Raw genomic sequence first — 18,657 nt, 5'->3', positions numbered from 1 at the left:
GAAATTTAATTCCAGTTTTTCCAAACCTTAAATTTTATATCTCGAAAATAAGAATGGTAAGTGAAAAAAAAATTCTTAAGATTTGGCTCGAACTTCAACTAAATAACCTAATTTATCAAAAAAAAAAAAAAAATCCCTTAAAATTTGGTTCAACTAACTAAATTGAAATTTCTATATCTTATTTTACGCGAAAAAATTGGAATTTCCAAAATCTATTTTCCAAAGTTCAATTTAAATAATAAGAATAACAAAATAAGTTTTAAAATTAAAGTTGGGACTTAAAAGAATGTGTCAAATAAGGGTAGAATTGAAAGTATTGAATAAGAGACACAATGATATTTCAGTATGTGAAACCCTCTACTTAAAATTTGTTCGTCGAAATCCAGACGTGACACTTCCTCATCCTTGCTCTTGGGCTTCGACATGGCTAAACTTCGAGAAATGGTCTTCTTTAGAGTTTTAGAGGAGCCAAACTTGGAAGACAACCAATGGTTTTAGCCCTAACGGTAATATATATTGGCTTATCAGAGTGCTCGAAAAATTTGTATGAATAAACTCTTATTTGGACCCAAAATGCCAAGAGATCAATTTTTTTTAAAAAAAATATCAATACCCATCTCGCTATCTCACTCTAGGCTTTCGCTATTGCCCACTGTTTCGTTATAACTTATACATACTTATAGAAATACATGTAAAAGTCTCACCCGCTCTCGAGCTTGCTATGGATCATTGTCTTATTATAGCTTATACATTTACAAATCACTATACACGCTTGATCTCGCTCTCGTTCTCGCTCTCGAATACTCTCGCGATCTTGCTCTCACTCTTGGATCACCGTCTCATTATAGCTTATACATACTTGTAAAAATCCTTGTAAACTCTCAATCTCGCTCTCGATCTTGCTATGGATCACTATCTCATTATAGCTTAAGCATATTGGTATAAATCTCTCTAAATTCTCGATTCTGCTCTCACTATTGATCACTCTCATTCTAACTTATACATATAAAAATCTCTGTAAAACTCTCGCTCTCACTTCTCTCGGTCATATAACTCACACTCTCGCTTTCGTTCTCGTTTTCGATCACTGTGTTTTGGATTTTTGTAATCTTCCTTTGATATAACATTAGGAGAAGACCAAATCATATTATTAAAAAAAGGGGGTCATTTGGCATTTTGGGTAGGGGCTGTTCGTATAAATTTCTCAGATTTTTTGATTCATAGTGCAATTAACATCAACTATTCATGATGTTTACACACGATATAAATAAACATAAAAGAAGGTTCTCATTAGCAATACAACCTAATCCGATATTATGATCTTAATCAAGTACTGATTTTATTGGGAACCACTGATCCCCTTCCGGTATCTAGAGCAAGTTTGCATGAGTTATTCTCCCCAATCTTTTAAGCTTCGGACAAATCCATCCATTTACTTATATTGAGGATTTGAGTACCCAATTCAGACTATGTTTTATGTTTGTAGTCTCACCAAATCAAATAGACCTATAAACCTTTTGCTTAATAAATATATAGTTGAATTCATAACCTTTTATGTATCTAGATTTTATTATGTAGAATTATATTAAGAAGGAGAAAACTTTATAAATATCTTGTTGATAAATTCATTTGATTTTTTGTGTTAAAATTAAAATATTAGATTACATATATATACATAGATTTTTAGATGAAAAATGTAGAACATAACACATTATTTTTAGGGAAATTCTTATAAATAGAGAATTCCAAAAAATATCTACACTTTATCGTAAAAAGTTCCAAAAGTGCGACATTTTTGGAACTTTTTGCTATATAAATATTTTTTAATATTTTTTATATTTAAAAAGGTCCTTTTTTTTTTTTTAATCTTTTTATTCTTGAGTACAGAACAAAATACATTATCATGTATATGATACTGCAACACAAAAGTCACATAAAGCTTATAAAATAAAACACGTTCCTAAATTAATTGATAAATTTGGGATTACGTTTTGTTAGTGATTGCAACATAAATTTGATAAAATGCAAACATACTTCCAAAAACTTTTTAAATCGAGATTCATTTTCTAAATTTACTACTAAACATATTCAAAAATACTAAAAAGATAATTATTTTACCTAATAAAATTGTTGAAAATATTTTTAAATATAACAAAACGTCCTTGATAAACTATGATAGACATTTATCAGTATCAGTGATAGATATCTATTACGGTCCATCAAAAGCATTTTACTATATTTGTAAATAAGTTTACTCATTTTACTATGTTTGAAAACAACTCAAATATAAAATACAATTCTATTGTTTTCTTCTTATTAATCCTTTATTTTACCCACGGTTAAAATTATGGGTAGAAAAGAAAAAAGAAAGGTTAAAACAACACATTGAAGAGATGTGATAACTAAACTTGTACTAAAGCATTCGATGAACAAGGCAGTAAACACAAAGGTTAGATCTACAAAATATAGCACTGTACATAAAATCTAAACCTGATTTGATTTCCATTTATGACCGAACTGTACGGTCGGTTTTCGGACACCAAGAAATGCACGTATGGTAACTCGTCTTAATTCCTATGGCATGTATGTTTTTCAGGAAATGAAATTGATTTTGGTCTCAAATTGTTATCTTGGTTACGAACAAGAATACTCCATTAAAGAACCGACTATCTGTTGAGTATTCAAATCTAAGTCCAATGTCACCACTGGATGTTGGAGATACCATACGTGCATTTCTTGGTATCCAATTACGGGCTGACTTTCTTTCAAAAATGCCTAAACTTACTCATTCCTCCAAAATATTTTAGCTTAGAGGGAAACTATGGTGTCATAGTCGCCTCAAGTTCTAAACCTCTCCTTATCCACACTATCTCTTTCTTTCTCTCTTTTTCCTTTTTCCTTTTTCTTTTTATAAGGTAAGTGCCGACTTCATTTGACCACATCTCAAAGCATGCATTACTATCACTAAGACATTTCAGAGTGACAACAAACCTATGACCTCATAATTCGATTCTAGGTAAGCAAAAGTTAAAATAGATAGGCAAAGAACTTAAAGATGCATGAAAGAGATGAAGTAAAATTTTCAAAAATGCCTTAAAAATCGTAAATCCTTTTCTTCCCACCTAATCTCATGCAAACGTGACTCGTAAGACTGCATCATAGACTAATCATAGCAAGGAGCAAGATAATGAAGCAAACAACAAACAAGCATTCATCATAGTCTGAGCACAACGCTCTAGGACCTCATACTATATTATCATGAAAAAGATACTGAACAACCCACACCCAACTTTTGAAACTCACATTGGCCTCAATGTGACGGAAGATAAAGCACGAGGGATTAGAAAACTTCCCTGAATAACGGGATGAAGGGAGGATTTGGCTCCCTCAATCCAAGCCCTTCTCCACCAACAAACCTGTAGAAAACAAGAATGATAGAAAATATTAGGCTAAAAAAGAAAAAAAATGCATGAAATAAATCTAAACTAGAAAAGCAAGTAAATTTTGACGTTTGGCTGCCTCTAAGAAGCACAAATTTTAAGGTTCGGTTGCTCAATCATGATGGCTCATTTTCAGGCGTAGACCGGTAAGTCCAACCTGAGACTGACGCAAAATTTTGATCGTTTTATCACCTTTTTGTACCAAACGCCTCGTTCTACCTCTTAAACACTTGAGACCTGTAAAATCATCAATTAAGCTCATTAAAATAGATCAACGACCCCGAATTAAGAAGAGGGAGATAACACATTTTCAATACTAACAACAACTGTATGAGCAGGCAGATTTACACCCCATGCTAAGGTGGTTGTACAAACAAGAACCTAAAGCAAATAATCATTCAATCAGTCTATAAACTGAGGTATTAAGCATTAACCATAAGTGATGAGCTCAACCTTCAATAGTCAATCAGAGAAAAGCCTTTCAGTTAAACCTCCATCAGAGTGTAGCATCCAGCATGATATACACCAATCCCAAAGTTAAAAGTTCTACTAGATCTATATTCCTGGATTTGATGACTTATTCTGAAATGCATAATTTGAAACAAGAGGCCAAAAGGATTATTAGAAAGAAAGTAGGTCACGATCATGGGAAATTTGGGCCAATGACCTAATATCTAGGCCCATAATGCCAAATGACTCGATTTTTTTAAAAACTGTCAATTGACCTTCTGCTGACGTTATCACGATATGAGATTACAAGAATTTCTCCTGATAACTGTCTCGCTCTTGCTGTCTGTGTATCTTCCATCGTGATGTGATTGTTTGTCACTGTACGATTGATTTGACAATTTTCACGAAATATGTCTACAACTTAAAATCGTTAACACACAACAAACATGTAACGGTGAATTCTTTAAAATCTAAAGTTCATTTGAACTGTCATTTTGTTGAACGGAGATTTATTGAACGAGGTTTTCCAGAATGAAGTTTTTCAGAACCAAACAGAGTTTTCAGAACAGGTTTTTCAGAATGGAACGGACTTTTCTTGAACCTGGTTTCATTGGTGTTTGTAGGAACGTGGTCTAAAAAAAAGGTATGTAAATAGCATAATGAAAAGGGTGTGAGAAAGAGCGACAACGAAAAAGGTGGAGAGAGCGAGATAGAGCAACAACGAGAGAGCGAGATTGAGCGACAACGTGAGAGTAGCGAGAGCGAGAGCAATTGGGAGCGACAACGAGAGAGATCCATGTGTATTACTCTCTGCTTAATAAAAAATGTTCTCTTGCTTTGTAGGATGACAGAAAAGTGTCTACTAATTCGATACGGAGGTCATTGGGATGAGAACCAAAATTTTTATGTTGGAGGCGAGCTAATAGGAATCATTGTGCCTAAGGGTGTTCAAAAAACCCGATGACTCAAAAAATCAATCAACCCAACCCAACCGGTTAGGTTGGGTTATCAACTCATTTGGGTTGGGTTCAAATAAATGAAAATCTTATGGGTTGGGTTGGTTTCTAGGTTCACCTAATATAACCAAAATCAACCTGAATTTATTATTAACTTTAAAATATTTTTTTTTTGTTACTTATAACACAATTATTTATACATATATTGATTTTAATTTTATTTAATTTCAATCTTTTTTGAATAATTTATTTTTCAAAAACTCTTAAAAGTAGTTTCTCTACATTTTAGAAAAAAAAAATTCACTATAAAAATTGAAATTGAGTTGTTAAACTTAATTCAATATATGATAATAATTAAATTAGATTTTTACATATTTATGTTTAACTTCTTTTTAGAACAAAATTTTAAATAAATGACCCGATTAACCCAAACCAATCCAACCAAAATATTTCATGGTTGGGTTGGTTGGGTTCATTTTATAATAAGGGTTATTTGGGTTGAAGAAATTTACAACTCGAACAATTGGGTTGGATCTAAAAAGTCTTTTAATCCAACCCAACCCAACCCAACCCATGAACACACCTAATTGTGCCTATTACCTTGAAGTATGAAGAACTTAAAGTTCACATTTATAGGGTTGCAAATATAAGTTGCTCAGAGTTTGATGTTGTTATGAGAGTTAAATATAAGTTTGACTTTGAAGCCCCTCCACAGTACATACGTAATGACGGTGATGTTCGCTTCCTTCTTTCCTAGGAAGATCTTTGTAGAGTTAAGCTATATGTAATGCTAAAATCATACCTCGACGAAAATGTGAATATGAGTTATGATGGTACAGGTGTAGACAGACAATACGAGGTATCATATGAGCTTAATCGAGAAGAGGGTGATATTCCATTATCTATGAACACTCAACCATCAACATTATCAATAGACAATGACAACATTCATGCAGTGGACTTGGAAAGAGAAACAAAATGGAACGGACTTGTGCTGGGTAATAAGATATCTGGAGGACTTACTTCAATGGATTGTGATCCTTCAGAAGAGTGTGATCCTTTTGTTGTTGATAATGAGAGATCGGCAGGCTTGAATTTTATGGATTACGGTCCTTCAGAAGAACGTGATCCCTTCATGGTTGATAATGAAAGATCAGTAGGATTGAATTTTATGGATCGTGGTCCTTCAGAGGTGCGTAAGACCTGCAGTGGCTGTTACTAGAGATCGGCAAGATTGGATTCCATGTCTTCATGTCGTAGAGGGGAATTAATTATGCTTGGTACATCTTCATTTGAGACAAATGTTGAAGTTGGTCAACTGTTTTTTTTAGTAAGAGTGATTTAAAAATGAGATTGTCTATTTTATCCATAAACAATAATTTTGAATATAAGATAAGGAAGTCAGCTAAGTCTTTGTTTACTGTCAAATGTATAGAGGATAATTGCAAGTGGAGCCTTCGTGTAGTGAAAATTCCAAGGTGTGACATATTCAAGATCACGAAATATATGCGGTTGCACACATGTTCTATTAGAATTTTCATGACCATACAAGCAACAGCTGCAGGAGTTGGTGAACTAATCAAAGACAAGTTTATAGGCATAAGACGTGTTTATAAACCTCATCACATCATTGAGGATATGAGGAAAGAGTATGGCATAAACATAAATTACGATAAGATGTGGCGTGTAAGGGAAACCGCTTATGCTCTCGCTAGGGGTACTCCAGAAGAATCGTACGTTGTTTTTTATGCATATGGTGAAGTGTTAAAAATGGAGAATACAGGTACAAGGTTTGAAAACAAACTTGAAAATGATGTCCATTTACATGTTTATAGCATTAGGGCCTTGTATTAGAGGTTTTTCAAGTTTTCAACCCGTGATAGATCGCATCTGAAAGAAAAATACAAAGGGACCATGTTGGTTGGTGTTTCCATGGATGACAACAACCAAGTTTACCCACTAGCATATGTCATAGTGGATAATGAAACTGATCGAAGCTTGGAAGTGGTTTATGTCGAATTTGAAGTGTGCCATTGGAGATCTCCCTAACTTAGTAGTCGTATCCGATCGAGCGGTATCTATTGGCAATGTCATTCGTGCAGTTTTTCCCACGATATTTCATGGATTGTGCACATATCACCTAGAAAATAATATTCTTTCCAACTTTAAGGACATTACAATTGTTGGGATGTTCAAAGATGCAACCAAGGCATTTCGCATGTCAGAGTTCTAAGGACACTGGGACCAACTACGTACTTTTCGAAATGGTGTTGTATCGAAATATTTGGAGGATATTGGTCTTGAAAGGTGGGTGTGTATTTACCAAACAGAACGAAAATACAATAACACGACGTCCAATAATGCAAAGTGTTTCAATTAATTGACCAAAGAATATCAACAACTGCTATGCTTATTGGAACATGTTCGAGGCCTCATCCAGTCATGATTTTATGAACGGAGAAATTATTAGGTATCTCAAACGACGTCACATTCGGACTACTGTGAAAACCGATTAGCAACTGAGTGTGACAAGGGCATACGATATCGAGTTGAGCCGATTGATTGTTATAGGATCCATGTGCAGAATAATCGATTGGACGGTATTGTGAACCTCCATACGAAGGAATGCCCATGCAAGGAATTTGACTCATTCGGTAGCCCATGTTCGTATGCAATTGTGGCTGCACGAGAACGAAACATCCCCATTCGAGGTTTGTGCAGTCCATTCTATAGCGTTGACTCCCTCATGGCTACTTATGTAGAGCACGTAAATCCACTCGGTCATATATTTGAATGGAAGAGACCTCCGAGATGTGTGGAAAGTCATATTGCACCTCCTAGAAGAGTGGTACATGTCGGGCAACAAAGAGTACAAAGAATACCATCAAGAGGAGAACACCACAAACAAATAAAATGTAGTAAGTGTGGGAACTACGGGCATAATCAAAAAAACTGCAGTGAACCGCTCACGTCTGGGCGACCTACTGATTCTAATCCAAATGATTCAAATGTTGGTCAATTGTAATTTTGTATGTGCCACTTGTAATCCTCAAAACTATAATTTTCTATGTGCCACTGCAATCCTTAAAAAGTTTAAAATGTCTCGCTTATAAGTTTAATTACTAAAATTTGTCTATTCATGAATCTCTTCAAATGTCTCGCTTATCTCATTCTCCATTTTATAAGTTTAATTAAGTGGTTGTCTATTCATGAATCATTCTAGAAATGTCTCACCCTCGCTAATCTCGCTATCACTTGTAATCCCTTTTGTATTGTCTCGCTTATAAGTTTAATTACTAAAGTTTGTTTATTCATGAATCTCTTCAAATGTCTTGCTTATCTTGCTCTCCTTTTTATAAGTTCAATTAAGTGGTTGTCTGTTCATGAATCATTCTGGAAACGTCTCACTCTCGCTAATCTCGCTATCACTTGTAATCCCTTTATTACTAAAGTTTGTATATTCACGAATCTCTTCAAATGTCTCGCTTATCTCGCTCCCCCTTTTATAAGTTTAATTAAGTGGTTGTCTATTCATAAATCATTCTGGAAATGTCTCGCTCTCACTAATCTCGCTATCACTTGTAATCCCTTTTGCTTATAAGTTTAATTACTAAAATTTGTCTATTCACGATTCTCTTCAAATGTCTCGCTTATCTCACTCTCCCTTTTATAAGTTTAATTAACTTGTTGGCTATTCATGAATGAATCTTTCTAGAAATGTCTCGCTCTCTCTAGATCTTGCTCTCGCTAATCTCGCTATCACTTACACAACTTTCCTCAAATTTGTCTATTTATGTTACTCAAATGTTTGTCTATTCATATTAGTTCTACACTAACAATTTAAATAATATGTTAGTAAAATTACATCAATAATATACATAACATGCATGTACGTCAATAATATGGAGTGTTCGTCTACAATTGACATGCCAATTGTATCCTATAATCACTCATCTTCTCCTGAGTGATTAGATGGGGCACTACCGGTCACTAAATGTTCTAAGAATTTTACAACAAATATTCCACAATCTAATGACCCGTGCTATATGTTTGTAGAGGTAGGTCAACTTGTTCGACCCTACACCCCAAACACTATCGTTTTGCCCAAGAATTTGCCTTACACAATCATATATCCCAATATTTCATACCATTCAAGTTGGAAAATAGGATACAAAATCCTCAATCAAAATTTTAAATTCCATTAATCCTTCTTTCAAATCAATGTAGAATGATAATCCATTCATAAAAAAGCATGTGATTTAGTAACGACAATATTACCGTTCATCCATCTTTAAATGCACGACTAGTCATCCAACTTAACTGTGGAGTTCTGATGGGATCCAATGTATTAGTGTTGATATGATCACACCCGACATGGAATGCGCACAAATTCCATTTAAGTCATGCAGAACACGTCACGCAGGCACACTCAATTGGTCGGAACGACCATTGAGGGCCGCGCGGGCACAAACACGAGCATACGAGCGAGGGTGGTTGCACGTCGTGGAGGCACGAAGAGAAAAAATAAAATGGCGAGATTGAAACAATTTTAAAAAAACAAAAAAGAAAAAGAGGAAGAAAAAAATAATGATAAAAAGGAGTGCAATACGAGGACTTCCCAAGTGGTCACCCAACTTAGTACTACTCTCGCCCAAGCACGCTTAACTGCCGAGTTTTGATGAGATCTGATGCATTAGTGCTGGTATGATTGCACCTGACATGGAATGCACACAAATTCCATTTAAGCCATGCGGGACACGTCACACAGGCACGCTCAACCGGTCGAAACGACCATCCGTTGTATGGTGTCAGAAGAGGTCGTGATATCAAGCTATATAGATGAATTGAGAGGTAAAGGTAGGTTAGGTGACATAGGTGGAGGTGGGGTAGGTGACTTAGGTGGAGGTAGGGTAAGTGACCTATGTACAGGTTGGGTAGGTAACTGAGATAGAGTCGGGATGGGGGACATGGTGGCATCCTGATCTGTCTGTGGAGTGGGGAACCTCGTCACCTCAAACACCGTGGAACCCTTCAGAGACTGTAATAGAGACAAAATGGTTGAAAATTGTGCTTTGATGTCTCTCATGTCCGTCTCAGGTTCAATACATGGGCATCCAAGCTTGATATTGAGATGTCAATGCTTCGCAGGTACAAATATGCATAAGGATCAACATTGCCTCCCTCCCTACGACCCGAAACCTCAGGCTCAAAACGATCCTCCTCCGAGACAGAACACTCTTCCTCAGGCTCAGGACGTACATCACCCACCAGCACATCATGAAACATATCCTCGCAAAGGGTGTAAGTAGGCTGGTGGATGTTTTGGTCCCCATCAGATTCGTCATCCCTCACTCCACCTTCTGAATTACCCTGTTGTTCACCTTCCCCACCTTCTGAACTATTCTCTGAACTACTACCACTCTCTGAACTACTGAAGCTCCCTAAAACAGAGTACGATCAACAACATTCTTTTGCTTGTTTTTATCCATCATTGCAACCTCTGTGTAATATACTAGGGTAATTTTAACAGGATCATCATCATTTTTAAATACCAAATTTTTGTATTCTTCCAATAAATTCAAGTAGAATGTGTTTGAGGTCGACCAATTACCAAAGTACCTCGTCAAAAGTTCTTGTAGGGACTCATCAATCCATACAACTTGCGTAGAAGACCACCACAAACCAATGATCAATAAAAAGTCGTCCTTAGAAAATATGACGACCTTTCCTCTGATAAAGAAACTAATCGAGTCCGCTCCCGACTTCTTCACTTCCCTCAATAACATATAATGGATTAGTGGGCTGTTGAATACAAGTTCAGTATCTACAAATCACCCAAAAATTGTTCTCTTAAACATCTCTAATTGCCTTTTGGTAACTTCTCTTTTACAATCTTGTTGGCATTGGCAACGTGGGCCATATACGTTACTTGCCCGGGAAACCTATCAACTTCACGAATTTTCAAAGATTGACATATTAAATTACTCATGCATTGTATGAACATTCAATTTATCAGTTAACAGGTTCGTACTAAAAAATCACTAACAAAACATCTGTTAAAGTCTCGCTCTCGCCAATCTCGCTCATCTCGCTCTTGCACATCTCGCTCTCGCGTATCTCACTCTAGCTTATCTTGCTCTCTCTTGTCTCGCTCTAGCCCATCTAACTTTCGCTCGTCTCTCTCTATCCCATCTCGCCTTAGCCCATCTCGCTTTCGCCCGTCTCGCTCTAGCCCATTTCACTCTTGCAAAACTTTTCCACTACCTCGTCTGACTCTCTTCTCCATCCTTAACCAATGCAGAACACATGGAAAACACATTGAAACCCAAAATAAAAAACAACTGCAACCGATTAAGCCCTGAAACCAGTTATGAATGTGACGACGAATCAAACAAAACCAACCTAAACAGACAACACAACATGCACAACAAAAGTTAAATTCACTTAAGTCAGAACTTCGATTACGACAGTAGATGGACAATGATTTTGCAGAACGAGATTGAACGACACTTGCACGAGAATTTTGAACACGATTACGACAGTAGATGGACTAGAAGGGCATTTTTGTAATCTCATACCGTGATGACGTAAGCAAAGGGTCATTTGACAGTTTTTTAAAAAATGGGGTTATTTGACATTATGGACCAAAATATTAGATCATCAGCCCAAATTTTCCCACAACCGTAAGCCAATTATGAACATATTTCACATAGTTACCTTGATAATACCAAATTATGGATGTGCATCATTCTTAAATAGCTCAAGATCATCATACTTTCGACCAATTTCGACCTATTTAATGCAAAAAATAATAATAAATAAATAGGGGAAAAGGAGTATGAATGTGATATGTCCACTGTAGAATATTAATTATATCATATCAAACCTGATGAGATTAACCTATTACCTGTTGAAACCCAACTATGAAACAAAATAAACCCTCATCCGAGAAAATTTTGAAATTAGAAAAAAATTGAAATAATAAATTAAAAATCCTAACTATATTTACCCAAGAAGACAACTAATAATTATATCCACTACAAATTAGACAAACTTAATACAATACTTGCACAATAAAGTGTTCATTTAAGGAAAAATCCTCTCTGAAAAAAATCGATGTAATTAAATAATGCCAGTCTTCTTTTCTGTTTCTTCGAGTCCACTGAAATATCAACGATTCAACATCTTATTCCACCAAAGATGGGCAGGTTGAATTGTTATTTGGATTGTGGTTTAAGGACAAGGCTAGGATTTTGTAGATCAACACGAGCAGAGCCCTCATGTGGTGACTTTGGAAAAAAAGGAATAGGAGTTTGTTTTCAGATAAAGCCTCTAGTGATTTTCTTTTATGAAAATATACACAATTCTTTCTGTAAGACAGTGCTATATGATCATTTAGATTGGAGGCTTTTGTTGTTAACTCTTTGATTTAGGCTTGGGGGCCCGTCATCCCTAAGGCCTTTAGGCTTTAATCTTCTCCTTTTTTATGAATATATGGTGTTTTTTTTTCCTATCAAGAAAACAAAGGATGTTAAAGGCAGCCATGTAATTTTCCATCCATAGAGGAAGATACATCAACAAGCAACTCATGTAATTATCTCATCTTAAAATGTCTCCTCAAAATAATCAATGCCGGCTGTGTTGATCTTGAGACTGGAAGTTTTCTTACATGTGGATGGCGTATTGTTTAGAGTGATAACAGAATCTTCCTGATAGAACAGAAAAAATCAAATCTGCACATTGCAAATGCGTAATATGAACTCTAACCATTCCCAACTTAAATCCCTTAGTCAGGTTCTTCTTGCCTCTCTCAATCTGACTACTAAAAATACCCCCAGAATTATACTTTTTCTAACAAGTATTCTAAATAATTTCTTGCATCCAAAACTTCAGAGATATTTGATTAGATAATTTTCTCACTTGATTTCCTTTGGATATTAAGTCAATTCATGTTTGTTTCTATAGAGTGGAACATAACTAGATGAGCAGGAAGGTTCACACCCCATGTAAATGTGCTAGTACAAACCAATATCTACCATTAGATAGTTTGAAAGCAAAATTAGTAAAATATAAATAGAAAAGTTTATTTCATTGAATCTGGACTTTTTCTGGTAGAATAGATAGATCAATTGGGTAACAGAAATACCTGAATTTTGTTGTTTGCAAACAGTTCCTTAACCATAGACCTATCCCATCATTTACACCTGCATGGTGTAGCCCGATGCCAAACTGCAATGTGTGCCGGAGGTTTTGATCAATAACTTGACAAAGGATCATCTGGAGCTCTTCTTCGGCCATATTAAGAATTTGTCTTGGACGCTTATCTGAAACTGCAAACTCAAACCCTACAAAACAAATTCAGATAACAGTCATTCCCCGAACTCAAAAGGAAAGCAACAATTTAAGACCAAAGTACCAAGTTCACATCAGGAAACTTGTATAGGAAGCAACATTCAAGCGCAATGAGCTTTTAAAGTCTAAAAAAACCCAGCTGACTAAGCAAACAGTGATGATTTTTACTCATCATAATCAAGGTCTCACCTGAATAAGATCCATTTCTCAGGTGTTCACTATCATCTTATGTCAATTGAAAAGTAGAAACAACCTTGGTTACTTTTAACAACTGAGAAGAAAAATTATGACGAATAATTTAGTCAAGCAACCTGAGTTTCTTAAAGTTCATTCTTTGAAAGTCGCATGTCTCAAGTTAGTTCTCTTACAATGACATTCAAGGGTGATAAACGATGGCTAAAAGTAGTTGTGACCTTTGCAGCCAATGCCTAGGATGTACAGTACCAGCCAAAAAAAGAAGCCGTCATGCCAACACCCGCACCAGAAAATTAAAAAAACGAATTGAAAGCTACTTACCTTCATAGGAGAAACATGAACTAACTTAAATTCATCTTTATGCAAATATCCATCCTTGAAATGCTGTGAAATCTGGAACTCAAAACAAAACCCTAATGCATTCAATCCACATGAATTTAAGAAATATCTTTCTGTGCATAGCACGGCCAAAATGCTACTCATCATATAATTCTCTAAATTTTGGTTGGAAAATGTACCCAACCGGAAAGGACTAACATAACCCAAAAGCATGAAAATATCATTTAAACCGCTATCAGCAAAAAATTATTCTAAATAGCTGTCCTCCAGTTCTGTTAGCTGTATGATCAAGTAACAATAATAATAAATTACAAGAACACATCATATAACTCAAAGATGACCATATCAGGGTAGATGCAAGTTGCAACTCTCCAATTTCTATCACCTCAGTAAAGGCATATACCGTGTCAGAAAGGCCCGTGCTACGAGCCTATGGCCCATGGGTGTTACTCCCCATAAATGAATTAATGACCAAAATATTATATCCAAACAAAGGAGCAAAGCCTTTCTGTTACAACCAGATAAGTACAAACCTCATGGAGAATGGAGATCATGGCTATATTAGTTTTCCCAGTCCCTGTTGGAGCACCGACCTAAAAAAAATAATCATATAGCGGGAACAAGAAAGATAATATGTACAATTTAAAGATGTCAGCTTTCCACGAGTAGAAAGGAGATAACTCACTGGTACATTCTCATTGGTGTTATAAACAGTAAAAAATGTGACTCTGTATACGATTCAAATATTTGATTTGAATCCACAAAAAGCAGCTTGAGCAAAATCATCCAACTCCTTTATTTCAATCTAATAGCAAATGAAAAATAAAGGCATTATAAGATGTGAGTAATTTTAGAACACATGCAGAATCAAAAACTTAAAATGTGGTAACTCAAACAAGTAAAGCTAAAAGAAACAAGAGTGTATAAAGAATAGTATAGCAGTCCATATTTCATAGTCCACAAAAAATCTCATACAATCTCATTTTTTAAATGCCTTCAATATTACATATCTTAACAGATCATAATATAGAACAATATCTAAAGAACCGTGAATAAGAATATCTAAAGAACAGTGAATATGAATATAGGAACTTATTCCCAGTACTTAAGAAGTTTGATAAATCTTGTCTAGCATTAGTAAATACCATTTCTTTCAGAAAAATATACAGAAAGCCAATCATGGGAAAATGGTATCACGATGTTATTAATTAAAGAAAAATCACTGCATCGTGAGAACATTATATCTAAAATAGGGGAAGACAGAAACAACAAAAATTCTAAAAAGTAGTGATTATAGAACTCAATCCCTAAGACGTTCATAAATAGATTGCAATTATCTTTGTAAAGTGAAGTATGAAAATCTGACAATTGCATCTTAGCCACAATATGCTTGGCATGCCTTCCAATGCCATAATTACAGAAAAATGACCCTAGACATATGTCTCATAATTCTTGACTGAGCAAAGACATTCAGAGATTAAAAAAAATAACAAATAATAATAAAAACACTTACCAGCTTTTCTCCAGGTTTCAATTGTGCTGCTGGGATTGGAGAGATAATTACCTCCTCACATCCACTGTCTCATTATAGCTTACTGGTACAAATCTCTCGAAACTCCAAATCCCGATCCCGATCCCGATCCCGCTCTCGCTCTCACTATTGATTGTTCTCATTATAACTTATACAAATCTCTATAAACTCACGCCCTCGCTTCTCTCGGTCATATAATTCGCACAATCGCTCTCACTCTCGATCACTGTCTCATTATAACATATCTAGTAAAAATGTTGCTGTTGATACTCATGTTACACTCGCTTTCAATCTCGCTACCACTGCCCTTGATCATGGATTGTGAGGTCTTCTTTGTTTTATTGCAATTCCTCGATAATAAGAATAAGAACAATAATAGATTTCATGATATTTATATGGTTAAAATTGTAAGCAAAGCAATTGTGTTAAGTTCGCCTGACATTATGATATAGCTCAGATTTAGCACTTAATCATAGAGGCAAAATATCATCTGGTCGAACAAGAACATGCAATTCTTCAAGACCCTTCATCGAATCTTTGATCGGCCATGAAAAATTAAATTGTTTGCAGAAAACAAATATAATATCGGAAAACTTGAAGCGTAAAATCTAAATCTAGATGTACTAAAAACCAACAAAATTACCAAAACCCATATTTGGGAATAAGCAAACCAGTAAGTGCCACCTTGATTTCACATCATAAAATATACAAACAAAAACAACATTGATTTTCTTGCGGTCATAGATGTATATAGCCATTCCTGCTCTTCCAGCCTCCAGCTTTTTGATAATCCAACATTTGCTAGTTTTAAAATATCATCACCAACATCATCAGCTAGCAAAAGATGAAATAAATCCAAGAAGGCATAGGAAGGGAGATTTGGAGAATCGAGCAGCCTACATTTTAGAGCCGAAATGTTGAAACAAAAATTCTACAAGAAATGCATAATAAAATAACTTGCAAAATCTAGAAACTGAAATAGATGGCCATACAATCAGAGTTACCCAAATATAAAGTAGAATCTGATCCCTTCATCTTATTCTTCTGCATCTTCTTTATTCTTCTTTTTCTTCTTCTTTTTCTTCTCACTTCCATCAACATGACCATCTGCTTCACCATTTTGAACATCAGCAGCATGTAATTGAGAATCGTCATTTCCAGACTCGTTATCTTTCTTTTTCTTTTTCTTCTTGGACTTTTGTGTCTCAGGTGTACCTGCTTCTTTAGCTTCTTTAGCTTCTTTAGCTTCTTTATCCTTCTTCTTCTTTTTCTTCTCTGAATTTTCAACATTCTCCTCATCGGAAGGTTCTTCTGCAGTACCCTTCTCTTTGTCTTTCTTCTTCTTCTTCTTCTTTTCTTTCTTCCCGACTTCTTCTTCAACTTCTTCAGCCTTTTCAGCCTTCAGTTTCTTACCTGGAGCAGCTTCAGTTTCTTCATCTAGTTTTCGCTTCCGCCCTCCGTCATCTTTTCCTGTCTCTTCTGCAGTAGTAGGCTTAGCAGTTGCGGTATCGGTAGCGAGAATGCTCGCAACCAAAGAGTCCCCACCAGTGGGTAAAACCAAATTCCTCAGCCATTCCTGAGGAGTGTTCGCATTTGGCTTCCCATGCTTGTCCAACTTCCCTTCCCCAATAAGTTTTTTCTTCATTGATGCCCTTGGACCTAGTCCCCACTTCCTTGGGTAAGTATCTCGATCCATCACAACCCTTTTGATCTTTGCAACAACACCATGGTCACAAGTTGCCATCACTGCAGTAGTCATCTCTGCAATACCAAGAGCAATGGCTTCGCCTTTGGTGGTCATAAGTACAACTTCTTCCCCAACTCCAATATCGTTTTCGAATCTCAACAACCCTGGAATCATCAACTTCGCACCATAACAAATAGCATTAACAGCAGAATCCTTGACAACCAATCTTTTATAGCTCGTCAAAACCACCTCAAGAGGCATAATTACCCTCCTCAGATAGCTTTCATCCTTGAAATTATCATAAACCCATTGAGCATCCATCACATCATGCATTGTAACCATGTTATCCTTCTCACCCAAAATTCCAGATCTCACCCTCCTAAGTTCCTGCATATGCCCTCCAACGCCAAGAATCAAACCCAAGTGCACACATAACGTCCTAACATAAGTTCCCGCTTCACAAGAAATCCAAAACACAACCAAATGTTTGTCGACATCATACTCAAGAAGCTTGCTTTCATATATAGTTCTAATCCTAAGCTGCCTTTTCACAGCAGATATCAATGGCGGCCTCTGAAACACAGCCCCAGTGAGCGTCTCCAGAGCCCGAGCAACCTTAGAAACATCGGGCACAGCAGAATGCAACCGAGCAACACACACGTACTCTTTACCCGCACCCTGTTGCGATTTCACAAGCCGCGTGGCTCGATCAATGCACACAATCAGGTTCCCAGTTACCTTCGGGTCGAGAGTACCACTATGACCCGTTTTATCAACCCGAAGAATCCGCTTAATCCAAGCCACAACTTCGTGCGACGAAGGATTCGCTGGTTTATCAAGATTGAGAATACCATATCTGATATACTCAGCCAAAGGCCGTTTGAGAGGCAAGAAACCAGACGGCAGAGGAGTGTAGTGTCCAGTACGTACATTAAGACGGTCATAGTTTTTCAGAAGAATAGGCCATTGAGATGTGTCCACCGGAGGAGTATAACTGTTAGGCTTGATCATAAAGTCAGCAACATCCTTCTGCGGCTGTTCGTCGGAACCGACAGCCGGTGACATGCTCCTGTTCTTCGACATGGCCGAACTTTTCTAGGGTTTTCTCTAGGGTTTTAGAGGAGCCCAACTTGGAAGACAACGGTTTCGGCGCTTTATAGGGGGGTTGGGAAATTTGTAAGCTTTTTTTTCTGTGGTAATTTTGACTAGATAGCGAAATTCAGGAATTAGTTTCGAAGAATAGCAAAAATGAAAAAGATTCAGAATTATGGCAATCTGTCATTTCTCACGTGTAGAGATGTTCATGGGTCGGACAGAAATGGGGAAGGCTTCTCGTCTCCATCTTCGTCCCTATTTCATTTTCCATTCCTGCGAAATTTTCAAGATCAGGATGGGGAATTCGCAAGGATCTGATTCTTCGTGAAAAAAATTTTCCATTTGTTTTTTTTAATATATTTATTTTTAGCAATTTTGTTTATTCTCAACCAAATGAAATTATTTATATTAAATAAGTTATTTCCAATAAATTTTTCATTCAAATAAAATAGTATAAAAATTCATTATACAAATAATATTATGTGTAAAAATATAATTTAATCTTATAATTTCTAAAAGTTAAAATTTAAATATTACAATATCATAGTCAAGCTTTCCATTTAAATATTACAATATTTATGATTTAAGATAGAAAGTTTTAAATGTTAAAAC

General features: G+C 35.9%; 1 protein-coding gene and 2 pseudogenes across 2 annotated transcripts; all 3 read right to left on the bottom strand.

The window, feature by feature from the left end:
- Positions 1–3,187: 3,187 nt before the first annotated feature.
- LOC150034545 (uncharacterized) lies at positions 3,188–15,762 on the bottom strand. The gene is made up of 7 exons (XM_090316566.1): positions 13,567–15,762; positions 13,388–13,469; positions 12,993–13,191; positions 11,564–11,638; positions 3,894–4,022; positions 3,633–3,677; positions 3,188–3,416 (listed from the first exon to the last, which is right to left on the bottom strand). The coding sequence occupies exons 3-5, from the start codon at positions 13,142–13,144 to the stop codon at positions 3,926–3,928; spliced, it is 324 nt and encodes a 107-aa protein (XP_090172692.1). The 5' UTR covers positions 13,145–13,191; positions 13,388–13,469; positions 13,567–15,762; the 3' UTR covers positions 3,188–3,416; positions 3,633–3,677; positions 3,894–3,925.
- Positions 9,444–9,562, bottom strand: LOC120084253 (5S ribosomal RNA; annotated as a pseudogene).
- Positions 15,763–15,902: 140 nt separating the features above from the next.
- On the bottom strand, positions 15,903–18,234 carry LOC120082930 (H/ACA ribonucleoprotein complex subunit 4 pseudogene; annotated as a pseudogene). Its single transcript, XR_016531395.1, has 2 exons — positions 16,268–18,234; positions 15,903–16,159 (listed from the first exon to the last, which is right to left on the bottom strand). The product of XR_016531395.1 is annotated as an H/ACA ribonucleoprotein complex subunit 4 pseudogene (transcript).
- Positions 18,235–18,657: the final 423 nt, after the last annotated feature.

Source organism: Benincasa hispida, chromosome 8 (genome assembly GCF_027475165.1).
Source record: "Benincasa hispida cultivar pf3 chromosome 8, pf3_genome.v1.1, whole genome shotgun sequence".
Lineage (NCBI taxonomy): Eukaryota > Viridiplantae > Streptophyta > Magnoliopsida > Cucurbitales > Cucurbitaceae > Benincasa > Benincasa hispida.
Note: the sequence above shows the minus strand (reverse complement) of the source record. Positions and strands in the feature narration are given on the sequence as shown.

Coding starts and splice junctions, on each gene's coding strand:
- LOC150034545 (XM_090316566.1), bottom strand. CDS start 13,144: ATGGCCGAAGAAGAGCTCCAGATGATCCTTTGTCAAGTTATTGATCAA. Junction 11,639..12,992: donor TTGCAAACAACAAAATTCAG/GTATTTCTGTTA, acceptor TGCATTAAATAG/GTCGAAATTGGTCGAAAGTA. Junction 4,023..11,563: donor CATAATTTGGTATTATCAAG/GTAACTATGTGA, acceptor TATGCATTTCAG/AATAAGTCATCAAATCCAGG.